The 27,814-nt window shown below is 42.3% G+C and overlaps 2 protein-coding genes across 10 annotated transcripts in view; both read left to right on the top strand.

Annotated features, from left to right (window-relative positions):
• The window catches only part of LOC120717614 (LIM domain only protein 7-like), a 48,937-nt gene that overhangs the window by 12,391 nt on the left and 8,732 nt on the right, over window positions 1-27,814 (top strand). For 7 of the 9 annotated variants that reach the window (XM_040005761.1, XM_040005763.1, XM_040005760.1 and 4 more), the window contains exons 5-20: window positions 3,829-3,935; window positions 11,440-11,470; window positions 12,362-12,475; window positions 13,403-13,622; window positions 14,195-14,444; window positions 18,701-18,724; window positions 19,393-19,507; window positions 20,326-20,465; window positions 20,929-21,610; window positions 22,026-22,277; window positions 22,639-22,753; window positions 24,005-24,166; window positions 24,961-25,145; window positions 25,261-25,324; window positions 26,555-26,611; window positions 27,689-27,717. In XM_040005761.1, coding sequence (XP_039861695.1) covers window positions 3,829-3,935; window positions 11,440-11,470; window positions 12,362-12,475; window positions 13,403-13,622; window positions 14,195-14,444; window positions 18,701-18,724; window positions 19,393-19,507; window positions 20,326-20,465; window positions 20,929-21,610; window positions 22,026-22,277; window positions 22,639-22,753; window positions 24,005-24,166; window positions 24,961-25,145; window positions 25,261-25,324; window positions 26,555-26,611; window positions 27,689-27,717 — 2,547 coding nt within the window. The remainder of the gene's footprint in view (window positions 1-3,828; window positions 3,936-11,439; window positions 11,471-12,361; window positions 12,476-13,402; window positions 13,623-14,194; window positions 14,445-18,700; window positions 18,725-19,392; window positions 19,508-20,325; window positions 20,466-20,928; window positions 21,611-22,025; window positions 22,278-22,638; window positions 22,754-24,004; window positions 24,167-24,960; window positions 25,146-25,260; window positions 25,325-26,554; window positions 26,612-27,688; window positions 27,718-27,814) is intronic. The other 2 variants (XM_040005766.1, XM_040005762.1) reach the window with 2 other exon arrangements.
• LOC120717627 (LIM domain only protein 7-like) lies at window positions 15,038-17,848 on the top strand. The gene is made up of 3 exons (XM_040005804.1): window positions 15,038-15,755; window positions 16,005-16,151; window positions 16,639-17,848. The coding sequence occupies exons 1-3, from the start codon at window positions 15,457-15,459 to the stop codon at window positions 17,432-17,434; spliced, it is 1,242 nt and encodes a 413-aa protein (XP_039861738.1). The 5' UTR covers window positions 15,038-15,456; the 3' UTR covers window positions 17,435-17,848.

Here is a 27,814-nt window from a genome sequence, read left to right as displayed (position 1 = left end):
GACATAAACCTGAAACCACCTGATCATAAATTCTCTCGCAAACGTGAAGGCTTCTGGTTGGCTCGAGGCTATCAGTGACTGCCAACCACATGGAGAAAAGTGGAAAGTTCTCCAGACGAACATTACTCAGTCTCACTGATGCGAGAATATATTTCCTCTCCAAGTACTCTCACTTTTTCCCCCTATCTCGCGTCTCTTTTAATAGTAATAAGTGTGGTCTTTGGTGGTGTTGTTGGTGGTGGTGGTGGTGGTGGAGGGGGGTTGTTTTTTAGTTGGAAGTTTGCTATTTTCTGAACATTTCTGTGTTTGCCCATTCGTCTTCTGTTACACAACTTAGAAATATAGATCTGGAAGAAAAGCCAGAAGCAGTGGACAAAGAGCAAGAGTAACACTGTTTTTCTTTTGTTTCTTTTTTCATTTTGCAGAGTAGATACAGCATGATTTGAATCATTTTGTTCCTTGCAAACGTGCCTCATTACCACTCAAATATGAGTATTTTCAACTTTTAGACTTATAAGTGGGGTTTGAGATTTGCTATCTGTGGGATTGTCAGTACTCTAAATCAATACCAGCCTCAAGTTTGGGCAGAGCAAAAAAGACCAAAGAAGGAACGAAGGAGAGAGAAAAAAAACAGTAAATCTCCAGTTTTGCAGAATATTTAGCAACATTGGCTCCAGTCTCTGGCCTATTCTTTGCTTTCACTTGTGTCCAGGGGAATGTTTCTCATGTCAGCAAACTCCTCTGACTGTTGCTGAGTGAGATGTGGGTTTGGGCCATGGAAGCCCAGTTCAGGCCTGGTTCTGCTTTTACCAGTGCTTAGCAGGAAGGCGGCAGTTGTGTGGTTGGGCAGCGAACTGCACGAATGTGGGCCTGGATCTGAGGCCCACTGGGGCAAAGCCAGAGGGAGGGAGTTAAGGATGACTCCATCTGCCCACTAAAGTGCAGACCATAAATACACCGTAATTGGCATGTCAGTGGCTGCTCCAGCACACACCAACTCCTTGGTGAGTTGAGGTAGTTGGGGGAGGATGGAGAGGATAAACAGTTTCAGTGGCCTTTAGGGTGTCTTTACTCATCTAAATGTGTAATTGTCTGTGCAATGAACGGTATTTGACCATGTTTTGTTACTGTGTTTGCGTTGTATGCGTGCATGTTATGACTGGATCCGACTTTTGAGACGTGTGGGCCCTTTATTGAGCCCGTTTGAGGAGAGACGGTATTTCAAGTATTCAATCTCCTCTTGGTTTATTGTCACAGGTTTTGAAACTGTGTAGCCTGATATTTTAATCATAACTTTCCTTGTTCTTTAAAGCACTGGAAGGGGTCAGTTGAGGGGAATTATTGTAGACAAAGAGAGCAGTGAAAGAAATGGCGTGGCCATAATGTGACCAGAAGGGATGAAGAAGCTTTCCGTTTCTTGGAGCGAAGTGCTTAAATCAGGATCCTTGAGTTTGCATGAGAGGATTAGAGGCTGCTGGATGGGTACAGCATATTTAGCAGGATTATATGCAGGCACAAGTCAGCATAAAATTCCTTCAACATCATTATCTCTGCATGTTCTGGGACTGATCTATTGGGGGAGCGGGGGCTTTTAGTTTGTTCATAATGCTCTTTGTAGTTAATTAACATACCAAAAGATATAGAACTAGAATTTTATTTGCCTTAATCCCATTTTCTGGGATTGAGTGGGATATATGTTATGAGATCTGCACGTTAACAGTTTAGCATATAAAGTACTGAATAACATTACCAGTTAACTTATTATAACAAATATAGTCACTATTTAGATAATGCACACAGATTACAAACTCAGTTCCTTCTATAGTTAGTTTTGGATGCCACTTTAGTTAATTAAGGCTAAGTAAAGGGATCATGCTAACAGACTCAGTTATCGCTGAATAATTTCTCTAAAGAGATTTTACATATGAATATGTTCATATATGCAACAAAATTGTTGTTTGCATAAACATTCTGGTTTCCATCTGTAGTCTGTTCGTAGGCTTAGTTTTATTGTCCAGTCACTTTTTAGGAGGCTTTGGATGGGCTGATGGGTTACCAGGTTGTATGATGAATAAAGCTGTGTTTCATAATTCATGCCACTGCAGATATTTGCTGCATTTGAAAAAACACCATGATACTTCTCAAACTTTAACCGAATTAGACATTTTCCAGGGAAACAAATAAAATATTAACAATTCCTCACTTCACTGTTGAAAACATGATCTGGGCTGTGTTACACTTCCTTTAAACCATATTTATTGTCTCGTCTTTAAACATAATTTGTAATGCAAGTCTAAAATTCCAATCTAACATTCAGAGTGCCTGTACTTGAAAGCTGTCTTGTTGTTTGCCTCACCCTAGTGAGGCAAATTAAAGCAGCTAAAAGTATGCTTTGTTTTTTCTGAAAGGTACATGTTGTACCAATTAGTAACACAAAATGACATGACATTCAACAAGGCCTGTGCATTTTTTTTTCTTCTTGAAAACAGACATTGCTGCAGAGTTTTCAAAAAATAGTTTTTGGCCCTATGAGTGGTCCAAGGCAAGCGCCATCTGATTGCATTATATTCAACAGAAAGACGACATCACAATAGCTTAAATCTCAAGTAGTGATCAACTCACACTTAATCAATGTAGATGGAAGATAAAAAGCACCAAAGGCCCTATCTGTCCCTTTAAGCAGCCAGAATCAGTGTTATCTCCTGAGTTACTCAGTCGTATTCGTCACGATATCTCAGTCTGGGAGATTGTGCTATTCTGTACCTCTTGCATACAGTAGGTGAAGTGCTGATGTATGACTTGTAATGGTTGTAGCCTATAAAGCCCATCAAAGTACTGCAGAGGGACAGGCAAAACTGTTAGCTCACATCCACTGGGAGGCGAACTCTCTTCCTCCATTTGCTAATAAGCATGTTTGCCATTTAAATATAGAACTAGCTACCCCTTAATTATTTCAGCCCATGTATAAACCATGTATGATTACATGAAAGCTCTCATAAGCAGTGCTGTCCCAATGGGAAGTGCAGCCTTACAAACAGGACAGTTGGGATTACAACTGGAAAAGTCATGAGACCGGAAAAGAATGGTGCTTGTGTGGTTGATTTGCTTGAAATGTCTGAGTTGTGTGTGTATATGTTTGGAGCAAAATGTATTTTTGCTTTCCTGCATCATGCCCACACACCTGTCCAAATTGTGTACGTACACGCAAACCGTAAAGTGATTGACACAATGTACGGGGGAAAACAAAAAACAAAGCAGTCCTTCCACTCCCATGTCCTCTGAAGAATCGCTTCAGGGAAATATTTATCCGTTTCTGTCACCCGACTTAAGGTTTCATAGCAACCTAATGTCTCAAAAATACACCACCACCCCACAGATTCCACAGGTATTCTCGAATAAAGGGCTTGGCACAGAGGGGAGGGGACAGTTTCAGGGTGTGAGAAAAGAGTGCAACAGGCAGCGTGCTGCCGCGTGCGTCACTTTTGCTCTCCAGCTCCTGGCTGGGTGGGACTTGTGCAAACCTCTGATGTCATTCTTCCTGGTTTGGCTGTTTTCCCTACCCTAACGCAACCCACAGGTGGCTCTGCTGCTGTCACTCAGCTCTTGTCAGGCTGCCTCCTCCCCCCACCCACTGCATGTGTGTTTGTGTCCTGCCATGGGTCACTTCTTATTTGCTACGCACATGCTCCTCCCAATCCACTTCTGCTCTGTGACATGAACTTTGGAAGCAATCACTTGTAGGTTGTGTCCCTGCCACTGAATTCCTGAGTGATTATTCTTTGCCTCTAAAGGTGGACAGACCTCATCCCTGCTTTGTTCTTTACCCAGGACAACCTTAACGTCTTCCTCAAGGCCTGTGGGAAGCTTGGACTAAAGGAAGCGCAGCTCTTTCACCCGGGAGATCTTCAAGACTTGTCCTCAAGAGTCACAGTCAAGTAAGTTTTAAGCTTTCAGAGCATTGGCACAAACACTTTGATGCCTGTACTCATCATTCACAGACCTGTGATGCAATCATGCAAGAGACAAAAGCCGAGACCCACTCGTGTTCCTTGATTGAATCAACTTAATCTCCCACAGAGAGGCTGAATGATTAATTGTAGCTTTCACAGATACTGTAAGGGACATGGGTTCTCATGTGAGCCACGATTCAAGCTGCTGTTAAAAAAAGGTCAACTCTATTTTCAGTACATATTTTCTCCTGCTGTTATACACCTGCCGAGGTACATGAGTTTCTTTAAAGTGTGGGAGATCCAACTGTTGATAAAAAAAAACAACAACACAGTAGTAAGAATGTGTAATCTGATTGTAAAGTATCAGGTCAAATTAATTTCCATTCAATACAAATGTCATGATTCCGGTTGCAAAATCCTAGTCGTGACAGTAACTGAGCACTTACTGGTGCAGGGTATAGATTTTAAAGACTCATCGTTGCGATTGTTAATTAAAGAGAAGCCTCGCGCATTATCAGTACCCTGCTGCTGTGTTTATTAGTTTTTTCACACAGTTGCTTTTGTGTCAGTTGAATGCCCCGCCAGAGAAGCGCGCGGTATGTTGAACAACCTGTTCATCTTTCGCACAGGTGTGCCTTCAGGGGGAAGCGAGGCAGGGCTCGGCGTACTGTCCATCCCCTGTGGCACCCTCTCTGTGCTGCGCAAGCATTTAAAAAAGTGCTTTAACAGCAATACCTGCAGGTCGTTAAGCTTGACGCAGATAAGCCCTTATTAGCAAATACATCACTTTGGGTGACAAAATAATCCATGGTGAAGGTGTAAAAATGCAGCATGTATATTCAGAGGGGCTTCACCTCTTTGTGTTTCACTTAATGTAAAGACAAAGTAGCCCTTAATTTGGGGTGTTCCTTCGAGATGTTGCATTTTTCCCATAATTCACCTAAGCGGTTTTTCGCCACCGCTGACAGCTATTGTCGAAACCACGTAAATCAAAAAGGCATACATGCAGACAGGTGTACTGTAAAGTGATATATGGGCTTTAAACAAACAAATCTGCCTACCTTTTATGAAGACACACCCTCACCTCTACACCAGAGAACAAGCTGCCTTAAGATATCTTTGCCTGTCACTCTCATAAAGATAATTCTGTGATACGTCTTACGCCATGCTCTCAGTCACTTCCTTCATTACATAACTTTTCCCATGATGCTGGTGGTAAATTTCGTGCGACAGTAACAAGCTGGAGAAACGATACTCATGCTGTGATAGCTGACTAAAAGTCACTCTAGCATATTAGCAGCTGACTCTGTCACGCAGACATATAAAAAAAAGTATACTTCTTAGAGTATACTTGAGCTCAGCTCTTTGCCGCCTTGTCCATCTGCGTGCTGGGGTTTTGTAAGACTGTTCTCGCTATCCTATTTTTAGCATCTGGGGTCACTTTGAGAAGCAGGACTGATTGGAATGGTATCAGGACACCAGTAAAGGAGCTTTTTATAGTTTGCAGCCTCCCCCTGCTTGTGGTCTTCATAGTACACCTGCGTGTGTTTGTGTTTGTATATATTCAGTTACACATTCTTGAGTGCACGAGTCATTCCTGCTCTTAAATTCAGCAGGTTTTAATTATGCCCAGAATTCTTTTTATGCAAGAAGGAATAAAATTTGGCCTGCTGGGTAAAAATTTCGCTTGCAGCATTTCTGACTTACAAAGAGAGAGAGCGCGCACCGGGAGTAACATGAGGATATCTTCCCAAACAAGGCTGCATACAAGCAGCCAATGGCTTTATGGTGCTGGTGCTTATCAGAGGCTAAGCAAATGAGGCACTGAGAGCTCACACACACACACACACACACACAGAGGGAGAGAAAGTTGTCTCTATCAGCTGTCTTTACCCCTGGTGTTTGTCCAACCTCCACTCCCTTAAACCCAGTCTGACAGGTGCTTCGCTCAGCTTCACTGTTTTTTGCTGTTCAGCAGCAATTAGGTTGTTATTCTGTCTCTTGGTTGCTCTGTGTTGCTTTCACTTGCAGATAAACCGGACGTTTATTTTTAAATTTTTTTGCCATTTAGATTTAAACTTTCACATTTTGCATTAGTTACCTGAAATGTTTTGCAGCAGAAAGATGAAGCAGAATGAACTGACTGATATATAAAACGAAACTGAAATGACAAATCGAGTTTTCTATTTGTTAGCAGACCAAGAAATTCTCTGCAACGTGTTTTTGCTGATCAGTCGTCTAGGCTGAAATGTCCTCTGCATCCAGTTTGACAAATAGATGTAAGGTGCTTAAAATACAGTTATTAACAAGGCACAGTGACAGTTTGCATGACGCCGCACACAAGGAAGGCTTTATTTAATTCGTGCCCGCCCGCATTACGATCACCATAAAAGCGTATTGGATGTTTGGCCTGACCTTTGAGCTTTGCAATTGTAGTACTGGTTCTAGCACGTTCAGTGCTGTATTGCATTGTGTTATGAAACCTTTTTTATGACAATGACTTTTATCAGTCACAAACACAATGTCAAAAAATGTTAATAGGCATCACAAACTGTTGTGATACAGATACTGAAAGATAAGAGGGGACAGTGTCCTGCCTCGAATCGTCCACATGTTAAACCGAAGCCAAGTTACTGTTTCTTAAGCACGTAGTACCAGACTGAATCTGATTCATGATCGCAAACTGTGATTCACATCTATTTATGACCAGCTATCAACTGTCCACAGGATGAGGCTGAGGATTAATCATTCCCTCCAAAAGCGCACTATTCAAAATTAGCTACATCCTGTGGACTATTAGATCCGATATAGAAATTCAGCAGCATTGCTACGACGCGGTTGTGTACATGTCCCAAACATAACCAGCAGAAAATAACTTGCTTCAAATATATAAGCTTGGCTTAGAGGGGTTTTTTCACTCAAAAGTTAGGATTTTTTAAAATAAGAAAAAAGTTGTTTGTTGATTTTTGTTTAAATTGAACTTAAAATGAAAATTTATTTAAATCCGTTTTATAAGGCCCTAAGGATTTAGAGATTGTTCAATGAGTTTCAGCCTGTCCATAAACCATAGTTTTATGATGATGCCTTTGCTAGCCTACATGTATTTAAGTGCTTTCTGAATGCACAACGTTTATAGTGGAATTTGCAAATTGCTCTCGCTGTTGTGATCGCTTTGCTCTGTGACTTCCAGTAACTGACAGAACAAGTCCCCCACAGAGAGGGGTCCAAAGTCTCATTTGTTTTCCACTGTTTGATTAAGCAAATTATTGACTGCTCTGCAACCCAAAAAAAGAGAGAAAACAACTGCACAAGATTGACAGGTGCATTGTCCTCTGAGGAATGTTAATAGCTTCTTCTAAATAATCAATAAGCATTGTGACCTCTGTGTGTATTTTCTTATGCAATGGCATAAGAAACCACATATTTGAAGGAAAGTGTTGTTTCCCAGAGAAATGTGTACAGATTACATAGCTTGTTATCAGAATTTCTTCACCACCAGTGTGTATTGTACCCCATTCTGTGTGTACTGTGGTAGTACTTTGAAGCTCACTGTGAAAATCTGAATGTTTGGAACTCGGGGCAAAGGAGTCAGACGCAGTGCCCTGTGTGTTGTTGTTTCGGGTGTGGTTCAGCGAGCTGGAACTGCACCTTCTGGTTCCATAGTATAATATATGGCAATGCCATCACTGTTTGTCACAGCGTTGCGTGAACCGTGGGCAGATTGGGAAACCAAACGAGCGATGATGCTGAGAGGCCAATAAAGTTTCTACATCACTGACACAGCCCTGGCTGTAAAAGGGCAACACAAGGGTTATATTTGTGCCCTGTAGTTAACTTGGAGAGAGAAATACCAGCCTCACCCTGTTTCCTCGCTCACAAAGGCTGCAGTGTGCCTGATAAGTACGACACAATGATGTCTGACACTGTTTCACCCACAGCTGATTCCTCTATTTTAACTCTCCTTGTGTCTGTCTTTTTTTCTTTTTTGGGGGGGTACTGCTGGGGATTGTCTGGGTCTGTATTTAAATCTCAAAGAACATAGATGAATGCTGTTACATGTGGATTTATGGATTGCGGCTGAGCAAGTAATCTTCATTGCAGAGGTATGCTCTCTGATTGCGCTTTCACACCCACTAATTTAGCTTTGGTGTTTGGTTTGAGAGGTCGAGCTGGTTTGATGTCGTTATTGGCTGTAAACAGACTGATACTAGAGACAGATACAGGTTGGAATACATTTATCTGTAGATTTTATTATTATCTACTTAGTCTATCGTTCTGCCTCTGTGACAACACAGGGAAGTGATTGAATTAGATAATTTCCTTTGCTCTCTCTTAGGAAGTTATTTGTGTAACATTTGAATATTCGTTTGTGTTTCTTCAGTTTATCTGACTTCTTTCTGCCCTTTTGTCTCCTTTTTCTCAATTTTGGCAGCACTTACTATTCGACTCCTTTAGGTCAAATTAAAGTAGCTGATAGTAATAGCTGAAACTGTGCCATGTAAATAAAAACGTCTTGTTGGGGAAAAACTAATTTTGATTTGGAGGTAGTGGTAGAGGCTTGTGTTTATCTTTCCAATGGCTGTGTAGTAGACGTTGCTGACTTGCTTACGTGTTGTCTTGGGTACTTGTGTGCGGCGCAAGTTTAAAGAACGCCGTCTGAAGTGATGAGGGATTGGTCGTTACGTGTTCTTTGCCTTGCCCAAAAGTGTGGTGGTGCAAAAGTCTGTGTAAACATGTAGCAAATAACACTTGTGAATGATAAGACTGTCTTATAATTTTGTCAAGCTTGATGGTTTCCTGTCAGAGCTTTGTTTGCGCACTGTATAGCATGTATAGTTTTTCATAGGACCATAAACCAATCCTATATGACTTCCTGAATAACCTCTTTTTACCTCTTTTGACACACAAGAAGACACTTGCATATATTTTAGCAGCCACGATACATATAAAAAAGAAGCATAAAACACAAATGTTTGTTTTTTTCCCCCCTTGAAACCTAATAAATCACAATAAACTGATTATACTACTTTAGAGTATCTTTTTCCTAGCTTGTACTTTCTGTGTAGAACTGGTGTGCATCAGACTCCAGCAGTGTCCGTGCTCAATCATATGAGTACTCAGCTGATTCTAACAAGCTACAGCAAAATCCCGAGGCTCCAGAGAACTAGAAATAGCCCCATTTTATCTTCTCTGCTCATGTATAAATGGGCATTACGAGAAATGCTGGTAGTTTTGGTATACAACGCCCACTTTTTTGGACCTGGCTGCCGCTGCTATAATCTTAGACTTTGTGCCCATGTTCCAAGCCACACAAGGGCATTTTTTTATCCATCTCTTTTACTGGGGCCATAAATATTTCTCAGTGTTCCAAACTGGTAAATGTCCATTTCAGTTTGCAGTGTTGGCAAATCAGCATTTTGGAAACCCCTGGTGTGAGATGACGCATGCTAGTGGGAAAGTTGATCAGCTTCCCATCCAGCTGTCTGTGGTGAAAGAAGTGTTAGAACCTTTAGATAGGTAAAAGTACCGGCGGCAGTGGAAAAATACTCGAGCAGAAGTACAGAAGCATTGTCAGCAACATACTGTTTATCATAATAAATACAGAGTTTTACACCATATGCCATTCCTGACATAAACTAGGGAGTGTGAGGAGTATACCAGCTTGTGACTTCAGGAAACTTTCTCCTCCTAGTCTTGCTCATATGCATGTAAGGCAAGTGGGTTAACTACTGCACTAGCCACAAGCTACAACTCAAGAAGGTAAAGCACGTCATCTACTAATCAGATCATCAGTGGTTTAATTGCTGACACGTGGGAACACTGAACTGATCCCGATCCATAAACTGGAGTGTGAGTGGGTGCATGAATGTTAGACAAAGTGCATAAAGGGGATTTTTTTTTTCCTTTCCACTGTTGCCAAATGCTTGCTCATAGGCATCGTGTAATTGTGAGAGTTTCTTTCTAATATTATAGAGTCTAATATTCGAATATTATAGTCTTTACCTTACAATATAAAGGCGACTATTGATGAGAATTGGTGCTATATAAGTAAAACTGAATTGAATGGAATTAAATAGCCGTTAAATAAAAAGGTGTTTGTAGAGCACAAGCGGAGCTACTTCTTCCACATGCAGTGTGGTACTATAGTTCATGGGTCTCTTTCAGAGGAAGAAATTGAAAGTTTATGATGATGAACTTGACAGAAAGTGGTTTTTTTTTTTTTAGTAATTTCATAAGTTACTGGGTATTTACTCTTGAACAGTTCATTCAGTATATCTGATTCCATGAAAAGGGGGAGGTCACTCAGATAAATATGCAACATCTGACATTGGCTTGTTTGGAAACTACCTGTTTAAGTCCTACACGGTGCTTTTGTTGTAAAAAATGTTTTCAATGTAAAATCTTAAGAATAACCAAATATATTAAATACATTCAGAGTACAATAATAAAAAGTACAGTATTTTCTCTCAGTATCTCTGTACTCTGCAGTGTACTTCAGAACAGCATTTACATGTTTATTTTTAGCTCTTATTTCTCTACTGAGCAATTCAGTTGTTCCTTTCTGTCCTTTGGCCTGAAAAATATGGATTCAAATATCCGTCCTTGCTTTGTTTCCTTTATCTGAACCCAGCAAACCCATAGAAGCCTAAACATTTCTGGTTTTAGGTACTGATGTACAGCATCATCATTGTCTTGGCAGGTTTATTGGTTACATTGCATGCATGGCATGCATGGAAAAAGTCTCGCTGTAATCCAAGTTCTCATTGTTAGACAGAGGTGTGTTTGCCTGTGGTATTACAAAGATGCAGAAATGTGCAACGTGAACAGGAGATGTAAAGCAGACTGTAAATCTTCTCGTGAAATCATTATGGTTACTGTTTATGATGCATTTCTGTTTGCCAACATCTCAAGACAGACATTAAGGTCATGATAGGTGACAAGTACACAGACTACCAAGGGTAATAGGCTGCAGTTTGAGACTGTGAGTTTTGTTTGGTTTCACAGGAGCTTCCAGTTTCCTGGGAAAGTTGGCTTACTGACACAGTTTGACTCTGAATCCCCAGAAATATGAGTGAAATATTAAACAGAGCCTTGTTTGGTGATAAATTAGCAGCTGCTGGGCTTATCTTTATTCCACATCGTGACCAAGAACCCATTTATGTCCCTAAAGTTTAACTAAATGATAGCGCAATTGCTCAGATGTTGCGATTAGCTTGAAATTAGGTGCTCAGATGTGACACGGATTGTTAAGCCTCAACATTTTTCTTCATGGCTTTTCCCCCCACAAATATGTGTTTGTTTTTCTCACCGCCTTTTGTGTGAGAGCGAGGCTGGCAATAGTCTGGATTGTGCTCTCAGTTTCCAGCTCTTTCACTACCCGACACATAAACTCAACAACGATGCTCTGTGTTTTTTTTTTTGTTTTTTTTTACTTTCATCTTCTCTCGTACACATGAACCTCTAAGTTCTGCTTCTGTTTTTCTCCCAGGGATCAAGAGACCAGCAGGAGGCTGAAAAATGTGAGTGTTTTTTTTATTTTTTTATTATTTTATATATTTTATTCATTTTCAGATATTTTACAACTGGCTTATAGAATCCCATAATAGTTTGTCATTATAAATATTTATTCCAATGCAAAGATAATGCCACATAGAGCTTTATTGCTCATATTTTTGGAAGGTTAGACAAAGGAGGAAGAAACTGAGAGACTCGCGTGATAATGCTTCACAGATTCACAATTTGAATGTATTGATTAGACATTTAAAGTCTTAACTCCACAGATCACAAGAATGCCATAACCTCCTACACTTAACCTCCTTTAATGAGGGTCATGCAAGGAGATAGATAAACCTCTCCTGCACCTTATTTTATTTTTTTTATAGCTACTGCAATTTATTTGCATCTACAGAATAAACTGAGGAAAAAAATGACAAATGATCACCTCATAACTTTAAAATTTTAAATTCATTAAGAATGTATACATGTTCACTAGAGGATGTTTGCCCCTTTTTATGTAAAAAAAAAAAAGTCAACACCAACCGTGATAACTTTCTGACATAAAAAACCAAAGCGCTGACACGCCACTTTAAACAGTATCATGTGTAATGGGGTATAGCTTTGTTGGTTTACTGTTTGCCTTAGCGCACCAGTCTCCTGTCCAGCATATAAATGCACAGACAAACAACAACAGAGTATTCTGGATGAGCCTGGAAATTAGAGCATGGCTCTAGGTGATCTGACCCTCATCAAAGCAGGGCTGCAACTATCATAACAATCGACTGCTTTAGCACTGCACAGCACATTGATCTCTGACATTTGTACAGGTAAAGCTGTAGTGATAACCTGATGTATAGATATAGGTTTCTCATAAAAATAATGAAGGTATAATCTCTTTTGTTTTCTCTTTCCAGGTATTGATCACCATTTACTGGTTAGGTAGAAGAGCTCAGTGTGACTGCTTCTATGATGGACCTTACTTGAACTTCAAGGCATTTGAGGGTTTATTGGGCACAGCACTATACAAGGTAAATTCCCAGAAGTGTGTTCTCTCTATCTCATTCATGAAACACGAGCTGAATTTCCTTGTGGACAGCATAAATGGCAGGACTAGAAATCCTCTTCTATAGCCGCTGTCTTGTTACTGTATCCTCCCTGGTATGAAGACTATGAGGCAGAAGAATGACAGCAATAGGCCGAGGGGGACGCAGTGTGCTAGCCACGAAAACCAAAGCTACGTAGAGTCATAAAAGACCCGATCCCTTGACTCAACTATTTTAATGTTGTTTACAACATGCTGTTCGCATAGTTTTGCAAGTGAAAATAGCCACGTCTTTTCTTGAAGAAGCCTCGTTTCCACCCCGTGCCTGTGCCAGTGTTGAATTTGGCGCTTTGCTTTCACATAGATTTATAGGTTGGTGTGCAAGACCTCTGTGATTCAACCAACTCCACCGATTTTCAGTAATAGCAGTGGGATGCAGCGTATTTTGTACGTTTAGCCACGATAATCCAAGTTCAGTAGCGCAGGGTTAGGCTGAGTTTGCTTTGCGGACTCGCATTGTCTGGTAGGATTTGGAAGATTACAGATGTGAAAATCATTTTCTCTTTAAAGTGGTTGACAAGTTTTTGCTCGTCTGGGGCTTGCTTATGCGTTTATGTGCGATGACATTCTTTTCACGCAGTAAACACAGCCGTCGAGGGCGTGCGAATCGTGACACTGTTTATTTTGACAAAGATGGGAGAGAAGAGAAAACAGTGAAGTTATCCCATTTAAATGGCACTCCTTTATATATGGTATGGAAGCGTATGCTTATAGTAACTTTGTCTGCGAGAATGAGAGGCCAGACAAAACAGACCACTCACTCTCTACCTGGGAGATCTCACCACACACACAGTGGAGATAAATATTGTAATTGGCACCCTATTATCTGAATGTTTTTGTGTGTGTGTGAAAGGCTCTGCAGGATTCTTCCAGTCAGAAAAGCAGCAACGTCCGAGACAGCGGTTTTGGAGACAATTGGTACTCTGAGCGAGAGGAGCTCTCCCATCTGAGAGGAGGAGGAGGAGGTGGTGGTGGTAGACACAGGAGGGACGACTCCCTGGACAGCTTGGATTCGTTGGGTTCCCGACCCCACAGCATCTCATCTGACACCACTCTTAAAGGCAGCAGCGAGGGTAGGAGACATCATTTCATTTCCATCCACATCTTGGTGACAAATTTCGTCTTTCTTTTTATCTTCCTAAAGCTGATTATTTGTCAGGACACAGCGTGACATTAGAGAGTGGTTCTCACGCTTTTCGCTTGTTTGTTCTCAAATTGTCTCTCTGCTTGAATATTTATAATCCAGCTCATCTGTGTAGAAACTCAAATATTTGTGAACAGGGAAGACACACTGCCTCAGAACCACAGAGTTGACACCCATTTGTGAAAACAAATGCCTATTGCCACCTAGTGGTATGCTTTTGAAAGTGAATACCAACATGTGATGATATTGACTTAAAGAAGGGGAAACTGCTGGCTGATGATCTCAGAGCAGTTCCTCCATGCACAGTGGAGGTCAGTGAGACATTCCACAGCCGTCCACACCGGCCTGTAAATGAGGAGGCCTCTGTCCCCACACCCTGCACCCCTCTGTTACTCATCCAAAGTCACGCCAAAACACACAATATACTCCTCTCGCTCTTTTCTCTGTTCTCCCACTTTCTTCCCCAGTCCTTACACCTGTTTTTCCTCTTTCATGGTCCAGGTTGTTGTAGCGATACCGAGGCAGACTCTGTCTTCAAGATGACCGAGAACAAGGACAATCTCAGCTACCGCCGGTCGGCAGTCGTCGCACCGAAAACCACCACGCAGTTTAACCAGTTCCTGCCCACTAAAGACAAAGCTTCTGGCTACGTGCCTGCTCCACTAAGGAAGAAACGGGCCGAACGTAATGAGGACAACCGGCGCAGCTGGGCCAGCAGCAGTTTCGCAGAGGATGAAAGCTCTCTCACCAGGTAGCACAACAATCCATGCACATTGTTCTGTTTGAAGGTGCTTTTTCTCATGTGAGCTGTTTTTTATTCTTCTTACTTTTTGGTTATTATAACAAAAGATATCTTGACTCCATGTTCGTGCTTCAAAGGCTTGAAGTTTACTCGGTAGCTCTTTGTTTCTCCTTTCTCATCGCTGTGTTGTCTATGAATGGCCGACGGTGTTGTCTCTCATTTTTGTTGTGGAATGACTGCCTTGGTGAAATAAGGGTGTCCCCTGGCTGCTACGGAGACAGTCAAGTATCCCAGAGTGCCTTCTCTGACGTGCATCTCCAGTGGGCCCGCGAGTATGAAAGTGGCAGTGACTCAGACACAGACCGACCGGACCCCGATCTCGTTCTGGATGACCTGGCCAGTAGGCGCTTCCACAGCCCCTCCCCTGCTCCTCCCACCAACTTCGCCGTACCCATCAGTCCTCAGGTTGGGGGACGGGTGGCTGGAAGCAGGGGGGACACCTTGCCCAAGGTCACTATAACTCCCACTGTTGTCCCTCAACAAAACGTGGCCTGCCTCAGGTCAGAGAACATGAAGCAATGGCGTGACTTTGATGTGCCTGCTTGATAAAAGCAAACAAGAATGCTTTTCTTACCCTCAGTTTGCATGGTTAGTTGTAACCATGAGCAGTGGCTTTTTGTCATAGTGTGCTGCCTCTAACAATTTTGCAGTCTTCAGTTTGGTGCTTTTGTTCAAGGAGCTTTGCGTTTTTAAAGATTTAGCATGCCCTCATTTGCTTCTTTTCAGCTTGGAGGAGTGATTTGAGTTGGCAGGACAACTCCACAAATCAATTTTTACCTCCCAGCTTGACGTTGAGCTTGCATTGGTTTGATATTCCTTGCGTCATTTCATTTGCGGTTGTTGTGATGGACAAATATACTCCTTTTTTTTTTTTTGGTGTGACCTGTGTGCCAAAAAATAAGGTTTTGACACTTGTGGTTGGCTGTCTCTCTTGAGCAGCAGCGGCATCAGCAGAGGGGAAATGCAACCCCCCCGGCACGGTTCAGTGAGGGTGGACCACCGCCGAGGCGTGTCCACTGACAGCCTGTTCAGGGAGATATATGACAACTCTGAGGATGAGGATGATGAGGTGGGCTATGCTGACCCTGTCCAAGATGATCTCTATGCCCGTAAGATGGGTATCAAACCTCTGCCTACAAGTAGTGTATCTTATGACAAGTTCTTACCCAAATTCTGGACACCAGAAGAAGACATTCACATTCAGAAGATCAAACTGGGCTCTCAGAGGAGACCCTGGTACAAGAAGATACAAGGCTTCAGGTGTGTGAGGGCATACATTTATACTCATATATACACAATCCTTTCTTTCTTCCTATCTATAGCTTGATTTTGCTGACCTTAAATAACTGCATGCCAATCTAACCTTTCAGATTAGAAATCTGTGATTCTGTGGTTCACTGTTTTCCAGATTCCAGCCTATATTTCCTTTAACTTTTCCTACCGTTGTTTCTTCTCTAATTTCATCCACCTTTTGTCTTCCTCTGTCCTTTCTTCTTTCGTCGGCTGTAGCCATAAGAAGTCAGGCTCTTCGTCAGATGACTCAGACTGTGACATCAGCCCCTGGCTCTCCTCCGCCCCCTCTCCCTCTGGCCCATCTCCCTCTCATACCCGCACACACGAGGCTTCAGCTCACACCACCCTTGTTGTGGGGAAAAGGTCGATACAGCTGCATGATTGTGATGATGCTGGAATATTTTAAAGCATCCAGATTTTTATAAGAAAATATAACTGACTCCTGTTGGGGCTCTGTTTCTGACGAGCTCCTGGAAAATAATACTAATGATAAAATGTATCCTCAGGCGACGGGAGCAGCCCTAACATGCTTTATAATGTAGTTTGCTTCCTTTGACCTTAGTGGAAATAGGCTGTGTCAATATTAATCTATTTATATTACAGCCTATTCAAGCCTAGACTTTTTCCTTTTTCCTTTTTCCTTTTTGTTTTTTGTAGAAAGCAGCATTGCAGTTTGATTTCCTAACAGTGTGATTGTAAAATCCACATTTGATCAACTTCTGTTTGAATCAAATGTCACCACTGTGGCTGCTTGTTGTATCTTTTCCTCCTTTTCTTGCTCTTTGATCCGGTTCACACGCATGCACTCACCACCTCTCTGTCCTTTTCTCTCCTTCTGCCTACTCTGCAGTCCTCATGTTCAACCACACACTCCTCCACAGCATCCCAAGTCCCCTCTCTTAGAGACCCCCCCACTGGTGTTTGCCCCTGTGGACCCCACCTCAGGTCCCAGACTGGTGAAAGGGGAGAAGTGGATGCTCCTGGGGCGCCAAGACCCCCGGGAGCCCCCGGACCCCATTGATTATGAAAGTATTTGCCCGGACTTGGAGAATGATGACATGTTTGCCAGGCGAACCCTTGCCTTCCAGTCCAACACAAACTTGGCTAAACTGAAGACTCTGCTGACTTGCAGACATCGCCGCTGCACCTCTGAGCCGCAGCTCAACATTGTCACCCAGAAACCCGTTCGTGGAGGCGCCGAGGAAACTGAGTTCCCAGACATTGAGCAGGACGATGTGGTGTTTCGTAGGGAGAAAACCCAGCAGGCACAGCAACAGCGACCACTCTCAGGAGCACCTGACAACTATGCCCCGATGCCCATCCCAGAGCCTTGGGCACTGCCTCCTGACCTCAAGTCCAGACTCCTCTGCCCCCCATGTCCCCTGACTCATAAAGCAGCAATACCGAACCTGAATGAAGTTGATAAGGAGGCCCGTCCTGAAACGGATGACATGCTAATTCGAAAGTTCAGAATCTGTTCTGATCAGAGCCAGAGCTCTGCTTCATCAGCCAGTCAGAAAACCCCTTCAGTGCCTGCTTCCTGTAGCAAAGAGGACCTGCAGAAGTGGCAGGCAATCAGGGAAGCTAGTCAGTTAAGACATAAGAAAAGGCTTTTGGTGGAAAGGCTAGCTGCTCTGAAGCTGTAAAGGAAAAAAAAGATTGACGTAAGAGTGGCTGTAGACTTTTTTTCCTGCATGTTTGTCTTGTTGTTTCTGTGCCATTTCAGACTTTCAGTAATTTTTGTTTGATACTGAATTGTTCTGTTCTGGCTGAGATTTGATTTAAAGTCCTTCACAGTCAGCGAGGCGAGTTTTACACAGTTAAATGCTTGTTTCTTGATCAGACATGGGTATTTCAAAGTAAGAGTGAAGAAAATGTGGTGAAATTAACCACAACAGCAGCTTAGAACTTGTTCTAAATGTTTGTTGTTCCCTCAGAGTTGAGTGCTTGATGTGGTCAATTTTACTTCTCAAACTCATGGCGTGTAATGACTGAGACATTACCTGCACAATAAACCAACCAAGATTGTGTATTTTGAGTTGTGATGCATTGATTTTTTTTAAAACCATAATGATTTAGTGTATCATTTGCGAAACAGCCCTGAAAAGAAATCTGCCTTTCATCTTTTCTTATCTGACAGTTTACCTACATATGGGAATTAAAACATTCATGCTTAATAAAAGGAAAAAGCAACTTGTGAGTAACTGCGCTGATTCTTTTTTTAAACCCGCGAGTGCTCAAGCAGAGTAGAAAAGTGCAATATGGGAATTTAAAGTCCAACCTGACCTGAGCATAGTGTTGCTTTTACTCAGCACAAGGAACTTTATACAGGTCCGTGAAACTCAGAGAGCAGCAGAAAGGGTGGAAAGGTTGAATGCTGAGAAGTATCCAAACATAACATCCCCAACACTCTGACTGCATCAGTCCAACAAATTAAATATAGTCGTGTCTGTTGTGCCAACAAGAAGCACTATAGAAATTCCTCACAGCTCTGAAAGACGATGTGACTCATGCCCATAGTAACTTGAACACAAATCTTCACTGTACTGTTTGCACATGAGCGGACACACAAAAGCACACACACAGCAACCGTTTAACCTGAATTAAGCCCATTTGGATGGATGGATTTGGGGTCTGCAGAAAGCAGCCTTGTTTAGGGAAAGGTACACGTCTACACGCTTCCTCAGCCTAGTGTAACTCTAATCCTCTTGATATTAACAACAAAAACAAGCAGAGTCATGTCCCAGTTGGCCCTCTATACATTTGAAGCCCTCTTAGCTGTGAACGAGCTGGTGTGTAATAGCTTCTAATTGGTCTCAAGCTCTTGACCAAAGCGCTCACTGACTCACTGTCAAACTGCAGTCGGTAGAAATGTGACTTTGTTGTCTGTGGCTTTTTTTCTGGTTTCCTAGAGAGCGCCAAGAGGGTACAGACGGGTGAGTTTCTAAAAACAAAACAAAAAAAGTGGCACGTTTGCATTTGCTCTGCCCTCTTATGGTCGCACGCTGCTGCCTCCTGCTTTTTGTGCTGCTGTTCTCACTCTCTAGCTGCTAAACGCTGACACACAACATTGACTGTTTCACGGCTCAGAGCCAAGTTCAGGGTGAGGTGGGGGGAGGTGGGCTTTGCTCCACAAAGCTCTTTTGACACAGCTTACATATAATAGTAGTGGGTCCATGCCTAAACTGCAGTGTGTCCCAGTGAGAGTTATGACACACTGTATGTAAAACTTTACAGGTAGGTGAAGTTATTTAAGTTATTCCTCCATAAGGTGGGGCTTTAAAGACTTTTTTCTTTTGCATGATGGGAAAGACTGTTACTAACCTGAGCTTATATCACCCTCAAGGTTTGGTGGTCAGCTGGTGTGCTGTGTTTGAATACTAACAAGTTACTGCAGATACCAAAAATATTAATGGCAGGTACCCAGTGGAACTGCAGTGTCTTCGTTATGTGTTTGTATCTACAGCTTATTTAACAGGATGGAAATACACAGGACTGTGCATGCATATGCGGAGTGGATTTCCACCTGTCAGCTAAACTTCTGATGCCTTTTGATCTTTGAAAAAAAAAAAAAGTCTGCTTGATCTGCTTTTCCCCCCCGCAGGAGTAAATCAACAAGTGATGTGCACGTCGACCCCGCGGTCATCCGGCAGGTTCGCTACGAAGAGCTGCAGAAGTATCGTGAGAAGGTTAAACAGAGCGAGGATAAGTGGCAGGATGTGAGTACAATGTGCACTGATATTTGAGGATTGTTATATGATTCAAGACATGCCTGCTTGGGCAGAAAGAAGTTTGGTTGCAGCGCAGATGAGGCGAAAGATGAGTCACACAGATCTGTGAGATCCATGTGTGCTACTAGGCGAACAGGGGAGCAGGTGCTTTGGTGTGTTGGATAGCTGCAGGGTGGAAAAAAGAACAGTTTGGATTGAAATTGTAGGTGTTCAGATGTTAACTAGAGCAGCACTGCCCTCTGGCTATGGACCTGCATCATTAAAAATTGTTGCAAGAATCACTACATGCACGAAAAAAGTAGAAATAATGTGAAATGAAGGAATGATGTAAGGAAGACTTAGTCGATTAACTCTGAAATTAACTCTCAAGTTACAGTGAAAATGGAAAGTAAGCTCCAAATGGCAGTGCTGCAGTAAATTTAAACACTGCTGATCCATTGTGCATGTTCATTCTTAGCAATAAAAAGTTAATAGTAATAAAAAGTTATACACATATACACTACAGGACTGGGCTAGTGTGGTGTCATAGCAAAATAATGGAGTCTTAAAGCAGCATTTGGGTCACACAGCCCCCAATACACAGGGGAAGTGAGCCGGGAGGAGCCTAAAGCACACAAATAGAACACCTTCAAATGGAGCCCTTTCTCTTTTTTCACATCTTTTTCTCCCTCCTTCTCAATTTCACTGTCCTCAGTTGTACACTTAGCTCTGCGCACACAATCAGTCTGCTTTATCTGCAGTACTTATAAATTGACTTTTTGAGATATGTTGCATGAGGTGATGAGGGCTTCTTCTTTGCACTGCAGGCCCTGAGCGACTGGAAGAGCCGACGTCGCAGTGTCAACTCTGATATAGTAAAGAAGAAGGAGGAAAGGGAGAAGATAGAGCAGATTACTTACGGCGGTGAGAAAAGGTCTAAGACCTTCAAGGAGATGCAAGAGGAGAGGTGAGGAAAAACACACAGGTCCAACAGACTTACTGCTGTATTTGTTTTTCTACTTTTAATTTCTGGTGATTCTGGTTTTCCTAAAAAAGGAACACTCACTACATTTATTCCTCTTTTATACCCTTTCACCATCAGAGGGGAACCATTTGCTAAGGTAACCACATGAAAAAGTGTCTGTAATTAAGAGAGACTATATGATTATTTGGGCAAGAGTGAATGAGGAGACCGTAATTGTGCACTGATTCACTGTGAAAGTGTTATTCAATCATGGCTTAGAACGTGCCGGTCATTTTATTTAAGTGCACATCGTTCTTGCCCTCTTATTTTCTGCCCGTGCTCCGCTTTCTGCTGTCCTCGTTAACACTCCATGCCCCCACATTCATCGTTAATTTCATTCATCTAGTCCAATTTGTACCTATTTGCCTCTCATGTCCTCCCTTCTCTTCGTCTGTTCGCTCCACAGAGAAGGTAAAAGAAAGAGCAGCGTTGGCAGCCGTCTTGGATCTCTCTCTTTTTTAGACGACGACGACGACAACGTATTTGAAAAACCCGTCATTGCCCCACGTACCCGAGCTCTTCCTAGCCGAAGCTACACAATTGACACTTCCCAATTTTCCTATGAACCCCCCAAGCCCTCTGTGAATGACAAAGAACCTCCCATCGCTTCCCCAGCTACCGGCAGGGCTGCTTCCCCTCCCACTTCACTTGAAGTCGTGGACAGTCCCGCACTAAGCAGCTCCATCACGAACACCATCACTCCGAACAACTACAGCTCATTCAACCGCTCCCCGTCTCCAGCAGCTGTACCTTTGCAGAGGAGTACAGACTCAGAGCGCGCCAGCACAGCCAAGAAGCAGGAGGCCCCAACTGTTGTCTCCTCTTCTAGCTCCCTACCAAAGGTGCCTGAGCCAAGCCCCGCATTGTCTGGCACACAGACTGAGGTGAAGCCCCCCTCTTCTGGTCCTTTGCACACACAAGCACAGCCCAGCTCAATGGAACCCAAGCCTCCCGCGGTGTCTCGGGTTTCTTCCTCCCTGCCCAAGACCTACCAGAGATCGGATAGCGCACGTCTAACTTCAGTTGTCACACCAAGGCCCTTTGGAAGCCAGCCCTCACGCATCACATCTCTTCCCCGAGGCTTTACCGTGAGTACTAGATAGTTTTACAAGTAAACTACCAGCACAGCACAAGAACATCAAGAGGGCAGGATGTGTTTGTTTGGAAGTAAGAAATGTTTGGCAGGTAATTTGTTTTCACTACATCAGTATTGCCCAGGAGTCATATCTGATTACAGTGTGAATAATGGATGAAGCTGGTGGTTTTATTATGCTAACTCCACTACCAGAGCTGCTATTTTCAGACTATTCCACATTCATTACTAGTTACTCGTCAGGAAACTGTTTAACACATGTTTTAAAAAATAGCTGGTAACATAATTACCAGCTTTTTTAGAGTAAATTCTATCATTTTGTAATCAGAAGCCCTTTGCTGTTAAAGTTCATTTTACACTTTGTTGTAATTGAGCCTTAACGGCTGTGTTCTTTGCCACTCTACATGCAGCCCGCACAGACAGACGACTCACACAAGCGTGTCAATGGCAACGTCGATGTTTCTAAGAAGTCATCAGTGCCGAGCCGGTACCATCAGTTCATGACCTCTGAGGACGAAGCTCAGTCTAGCTCAGCACACAGCAGTGAAGAGGAGGAGGAAGAGGCGACTACAGGGAATAGCGTCAACTCTGCTCAGAGCGTCACACCTGTACCTCCACAGGTCAAGAGTGAACCTCCTGCTCCAGCCAAAGAAACCAGCCAGGTACTCGAATCTCCTCCTGCTGACAAAGCAGTAAAGCTTTTTTTGTTTTCTGTTGGTTACAATGAAAAAAACTGAACACATTTCTTTTAGTGAATTTTTTTAATTTTCACAGTGTTATTAGTGTATCTTTAGCTTTGTGGTAAGTAGTCAGTAAAACTTAATGCATGAGCTCATTAGGAGTAGTGTAGTAGCTAAAGTATAGTAACAGGTTGGCATTTATTCAACAGCCATAAATGACTAATGAAAGGCTTCCCTGCCAAAGCAGGCCAACCCTGACAAGCATCTCCAGAGCAAATGGAAGTCAGCCCACATTTGTACTCTTAAAGTTCACCTCTACTCACCTGTGTTGTCTGGTTTCTAGGAGAACTACTGTGAGATGCGGATCAGCCTGAACCAGAAGCCCAACAGCAGCAGAGATTTCGGTTTCCAGGCAGCCTGGGACTCAACAGGAGCTTGTGTCACATCTATCCAGCCAGGTAGCGCTTCACAGGAATACTTTTTTTTTTAAGGATTTGTATTACATAAGTAATATGTTTTTTTTCCACCATCCAACATAATGTGTGAAAGTCAGCCAAACTGACAGCATTCGCAGTAAATAGGCCCCGAAGAAAATAGATCAGACACACAATGCAAGTTTCTCACTCTCACTAGAACTGACTGATCTGTTCACAGATACAGTACAGTGGTAATATTGACAACCAGCGCTCCGGCTCTGTTACAGTTATCTGTCAGCCACGGTCGGTTAGTTGTCAGCAGGTTTTTGAGTCCATTGCAGTGGCGATGCCTGACTCACTGTATGTAGGGCAGCTTCTATCTGGGTCAGATCTGCTGGGTCTGAGCCTCTCCTTCTACTGAGATTCCCCACCTGCACATCACAGCATGCCAAATAAATTAGTAAAGTAATACAAACAGCCCAAAGCAATACACGAATGTAGCCTTGTCATACCTGCTTACAGCTTATTTCACTGTATCTGCAGACTCTGTATGGCGTAGCGCTTGATCTTTCATTTTATTCTTATTACCGCTTACACTTGTAAATGTGTCAGTGTTAGCATGTTGACGCATTTTTCTCTCCAGTCCTATGGTAAAGTTTTTAAGAAACAAATACAAAATCAGCAATCAACCCATTGATGATCAAAAGAACAGATAATACAAAAACTATACAAAAAGTAATCAAAGAAAAGGTTTATGGTTTCCATGGCAACGACCACATCCACTGTTTTGATGCAGAGCAAGGACATGAAATAAAAAAGAGAAAGGACATAAAGTAAAAAAGCGTAGATAAAGTAAGATGTTTATTAAAAAAATGCAGTTCAAGCAGTCCATAAAACACTTTTAACTAAAATTTGACATTATGATCTTCATGAAGCTGGAATGTGTCTCCAGGACTTCTACTGAAAATACAGGCATGTTTTATATGGAGTGAAGAGTAAGTATGACTCTGTAGCTTTTATCTGTCAGACAAAATAGATAGTGTGTACCTACATTTACATGTTACATGTTAACTGGGAAGAATATTGCTCATATAACATTGAATTGTTTAACTGTGAGCTTTTTTTGTAGGGGGATAAAACAGGTGGGATGAAATCTTGTCTTCCAAAAGTCAGTTTTAGTGACATTACATTCGCAGTTTTATATAAGAAACACAAGTGGGAATTATGATGGTCAAAACAAGTGTGGAATCAAGTAAAATTTCAGCTTATGACTCTGACCTGTGCCCACTGTAGGCAGCCCGGCTGAGATGTGCCAGCTTCAGACTGGAGACAAGGTGCTGACGGTGAACGGGCACAAGGTGGCAGACATGAGCTACACAGAGTGGAAGTCCCACATGGATGAGGCTCTGCAGGAGGGCAGTCTAGTCATGGATATAAGGCGTCATGGGCAGAACAGTGAGTAGTCTGAACCCTGCCTGTTTTTGCTTGCGTGACAGCCAGAGAAGGAAAGTGAAAAGTTTTTGAGGGCTGCATTCCTGGACTGGGAGCACTGCTTATGCTGCTTGGGTTGCTAAACAGTTTTGACACTCTAAATTGGTCTGTAGCCTGTTGTGAATTCATCCATAAATGAGCTCATGACAGGCTAAATGATGAAGGACTTGTGAGTTATCTTTGCTCATCTGGTGAAGAAAGACTGTTATTGTTTTGATTTCTGTGGGATTTTTTTTGTTTAATTGCTTCCCTCTTCCCCCCTTATGTAGTTATTTCTTCTTTCTGCTCGCTATTCCACCCCAGTGTTTTTCCTTCTAGAGAACTAACCCAGCTCAGATCTACAGGCCTATAAGTGTGTGGTGTTTTCAGTGTTACTGTTACAGGTTTACGTTATTCTGGACTATCAGTGTCACATTAGTTCACACAGTATTGCTAACTTTAACTAACTCACAATATTAGTTAATTAGTGGTGTCCAGTGGTTGTGAGCCTATTAGAAACGGTGTTTGTGTTAATGGGGGCTTTAATGGGCTGCATGGCTGGGGAAGGGGGTTACTCTGTCTCCCCCTGCTGCACTCTATAATAACAGCATAACAGCGCGCTTATCCCCTTGCTTTATAGCTTTCTTTATGCAGACGTTGTATATGTTCACATATATAGAAGCCTGGCAACAAGAAAAAAAACAAAAAAACCTGCACAAAACCCATGGTTTATGTGCAAACACATCATATTTTTATGCTGTTACATTGTCTGCGCGCAGACTGGGACAGAGTTCAACCTTCCCTGCCATTTAAAAGCCATAAGACCATCAATCTGACCAGTACGGATCATCCAATGCTTGTAGGTTCCCAAGAAAAAAGCACAATCAGCTCCAGCCTGGATTTCACTTCAAACACTCCAGCAGAAACGCTGACGTTCAAAGAGACCCCGGCTCATCCCGTTAGCGTAAGTGACTCAGAATCACCTTGACTGACTCAGACTTGATCAGCCTTTATTTCTGTATTGTTCCCCAGCCTAGTGGCTTTTTAATGAGTGTGCACCCCACGATGTCTCCCTGCAGGAAGTGGCTTCAAACGGAGTTAATGGAGGTTTCCGAGAGGAGCCGGTGACCATGAGGAAAAAAGGTAAAGAGCAGAGCGCACAGTCAGAAAGGTTATGAAATTGATCTTGATTATTTCTGGACTGAATACAAAAATACATCAGTAGGAGTTGCTGGTTTGACTTTGTCTTGTTTTTCACATTAGTTTGTACAGCTCCAAAAGAGTTGAGATGCTGTGTAAAATGTGAAAAAACACACTGGAATGAGTTGCTAGTCTCATAAAACCGTATTTTATTCACAGTACAACACAGTAAGTATATCAAATGTTTTAACTGAGAAAATGTCCCATTTTAAGAAAAAAGATAGTAGATCTTAAATTTGATGATAACAACACATCAACACACAACAAAAATTTCAGCTAACCAGATTTTACAGCAACAGATTAGTGACCTGACAGGGTATGGAAAGAGGATCTTAGAGAGGCAGAGCTTCTTGGCAGTAAAGATGAAAAACTGTCTACAAATTGTGGAACGATTTCATGTAAGTTTGTTTAAAATGGACTGATGCAAAGTGGAAAACTTTCCCCCGGTCAGGCAAATCGAACTTTGAAATTCCTGTTGGAAAACATGGATGCTGTGTCCTTGAGTTTAAAGAGAAGAAGGACCACGTGGCTTGGTATCAGCGCTCAGTTCTGATGGTGTGGGAGTGGATTATTGCTTATGGAACTGGTAGCTTGTACATCTGCCAAAAAGTATATCCAGGTTTTAGAGCAACAGCTTAAGAGTCAGACAATGGATTTTTCAGGGAAAGCCTTGCATATTTCTACAAAAAGATGCTAACCCACATATTTGCAGCTATTACAACAGTGTGGTTTTATAGTAGAAGAGTCCGGCCCTCAGCTGGCCTGCAGTTCAGACCTTTCACCACTGAAGACATTTGGAGCATCATGAAAATGAAAAACACATCAACAACAAAAAGACTCAGGACTGTTGAGCAGCTAGAGAAGTCCAACAACCTGTCTCCTCAGTTCCCAAATATTTATATGGCCATGTCCTGACTTTTTAAGATGTGTTGCTTCCATCATACTCAAAATGAGCCTTTTTTAAAAGTGTCAATTTTCTTAGTTTAAACATTTGATATGTTTTCCATGCTCTGTTATGAATGCATTCTGTCTTTATTTACATTTTACATAGTGTCCCAACTTTTTTGGTTGTAATAGACTTTATCAGAATGACATGATCAGTATGTGCTGTTAGGTCAGGTTTAACTTATTTCTAATGTTTTTGTTGCATTCTGTTTTCCATCTCTCATGTAGAGTCAGAACCCATATCTTTGAAAAACTTAAAGCGGAGGTCAGAGTTTTTTGAACAAGGTAAAAAAAACAAAAAAACAAGGAAGGCTGAGCGAAGAGATGTAGGACAGTTCTTCGTATTTATTGTGCTTTCTATGTAACCTGGTGGCTGGATTCTCTATGCTTTTGTCTCTCTGGATTTCTCAGATTATTCGAGGACTTTTTGCATGTTTTCGTATCAATGGCAGCCTCGTGACTTTGATTTTTCGATGGCTCTGTTGTCTCATGTTCTCTCGTCTGGTGCCAGAGCTTAACCTTTATGCTGTGCCCCCTCCCTCCTTCAGGTGGCTCAGGGTCCAGTGTCAGTGCGCTGGTCTACCTCTGTGGTAAACAGGGCTGTGTGTGCATTGACCTCCTCACATTCACTTGGTACAGCCCAGGGACCCTGACATGCTGCTCAAACCCAGAAAGATTGATGTTATTTTTAAGGAGGTTCTACTCAAAGACCTCCTGCAGATAAAATAAAAATAATCTGTGACATGACGCATTTCCCCTTAAGTTTGACAGCATTTCAGACACGGTTCCAGCATACCAACCACAAACACAAACCTTTGAATCCTGCTGTGCTTTGTGGTATTTTGGGATGGTGTCCAGGCTTAACACATGGTTACACTTTTCACTTTGCTGCAAGTTAAAAGCACTCTTGGCATGCATATTTCGAAGCATCTGTTGGCCTTTGAGACAGACCCCTCTCTGCTTGTGTGCATGCTGCTGGTTTCTTTGTGTTTCTTTTTTCTGGTTTGATCTTTTTTGTCATCACAATCAGTTTATTGATTTTCCCATTCAGAACTATTGGGCCTGCATCCAATCCAAATGTTAACAAGTGGGTGAGCTTGAATTGAGAGAATCAATAAGCCTTAGTGGGTGAAATTTGACCGTTGCTGCTGGGGGGCTTTTTCTGAAAACATCAATTGTCATTTGCATTGATTGACTGCTACCTGACTAAAAGATCAAGTTGAAACTTAAATAAGCCCGTCAACTTGGCGCTGTTGTGTTACATGTCTTGAGGGCTCGCTTGTGTATTTTTACATTATGTTTCACTGCTCTGCCTGTGCCTGCCTGGAGATATCGACTGAATGATTGTCTTTCTTGTTCTAGGAGGAGGATCAGAGCCCGCAGTGCCAGATGTGAGTAGTGTCAGTGCATAAAGGCCGGTTTTTGTCTCTTATGTTTGCTCTTCTAGTATGACAACATCTTTGAAAGCAGATACTGCAGTAATTACAA

The sequence above is a fragment of the Simochromis diagramma genome, unplaced genomic scaffold (assembly GCF_900408965.1).
Source record: "Simochromis diagramma unplaced genomic scaffold, fSimDia1.1 OVJJ01000501.1, whole genome shotgun sequence".
NCBI classification, from domain to species: Eukaryota; Metazoa; Chordata; class Actinopteri; order Cichliformes; family Cichlidae; genus Simochromis; species Simochromis diagramma.
The sequence above is the reverse complement of the archived record's forward strand: the minus strand, read 5'-3'. Positions and strand labels throughout refer to the sequence as shown.

What these genes read in the sequence shown, in the direction of transcription:
- LOC120717627 (XM_040005804.1), top strand. Translation starts at nt 15,457, where the DNA reads ATGCAACCCCCCCGGCACGGTTCAGTGAGGGTGGACCACCGCCGAGGC. An exon ending in AAGAAGATACAAGGCTTCAG is followed by an intron (nt 15,756 to 16,004) that starts GTGTGTGAGGGC and finishes CGTCGGCTGTAG; the next exon opens with CCATAAGAAGTCAGGCTCTT. An exon ending in ACCCTTGTTGTGGGGAAAAG is followed by an intron (nt 16,152 to 16,638) that starts GTCGATACAGCT and finishes CCTACTCTGCAG; the next exon opens with TCCTCATGTTCAACCACACA.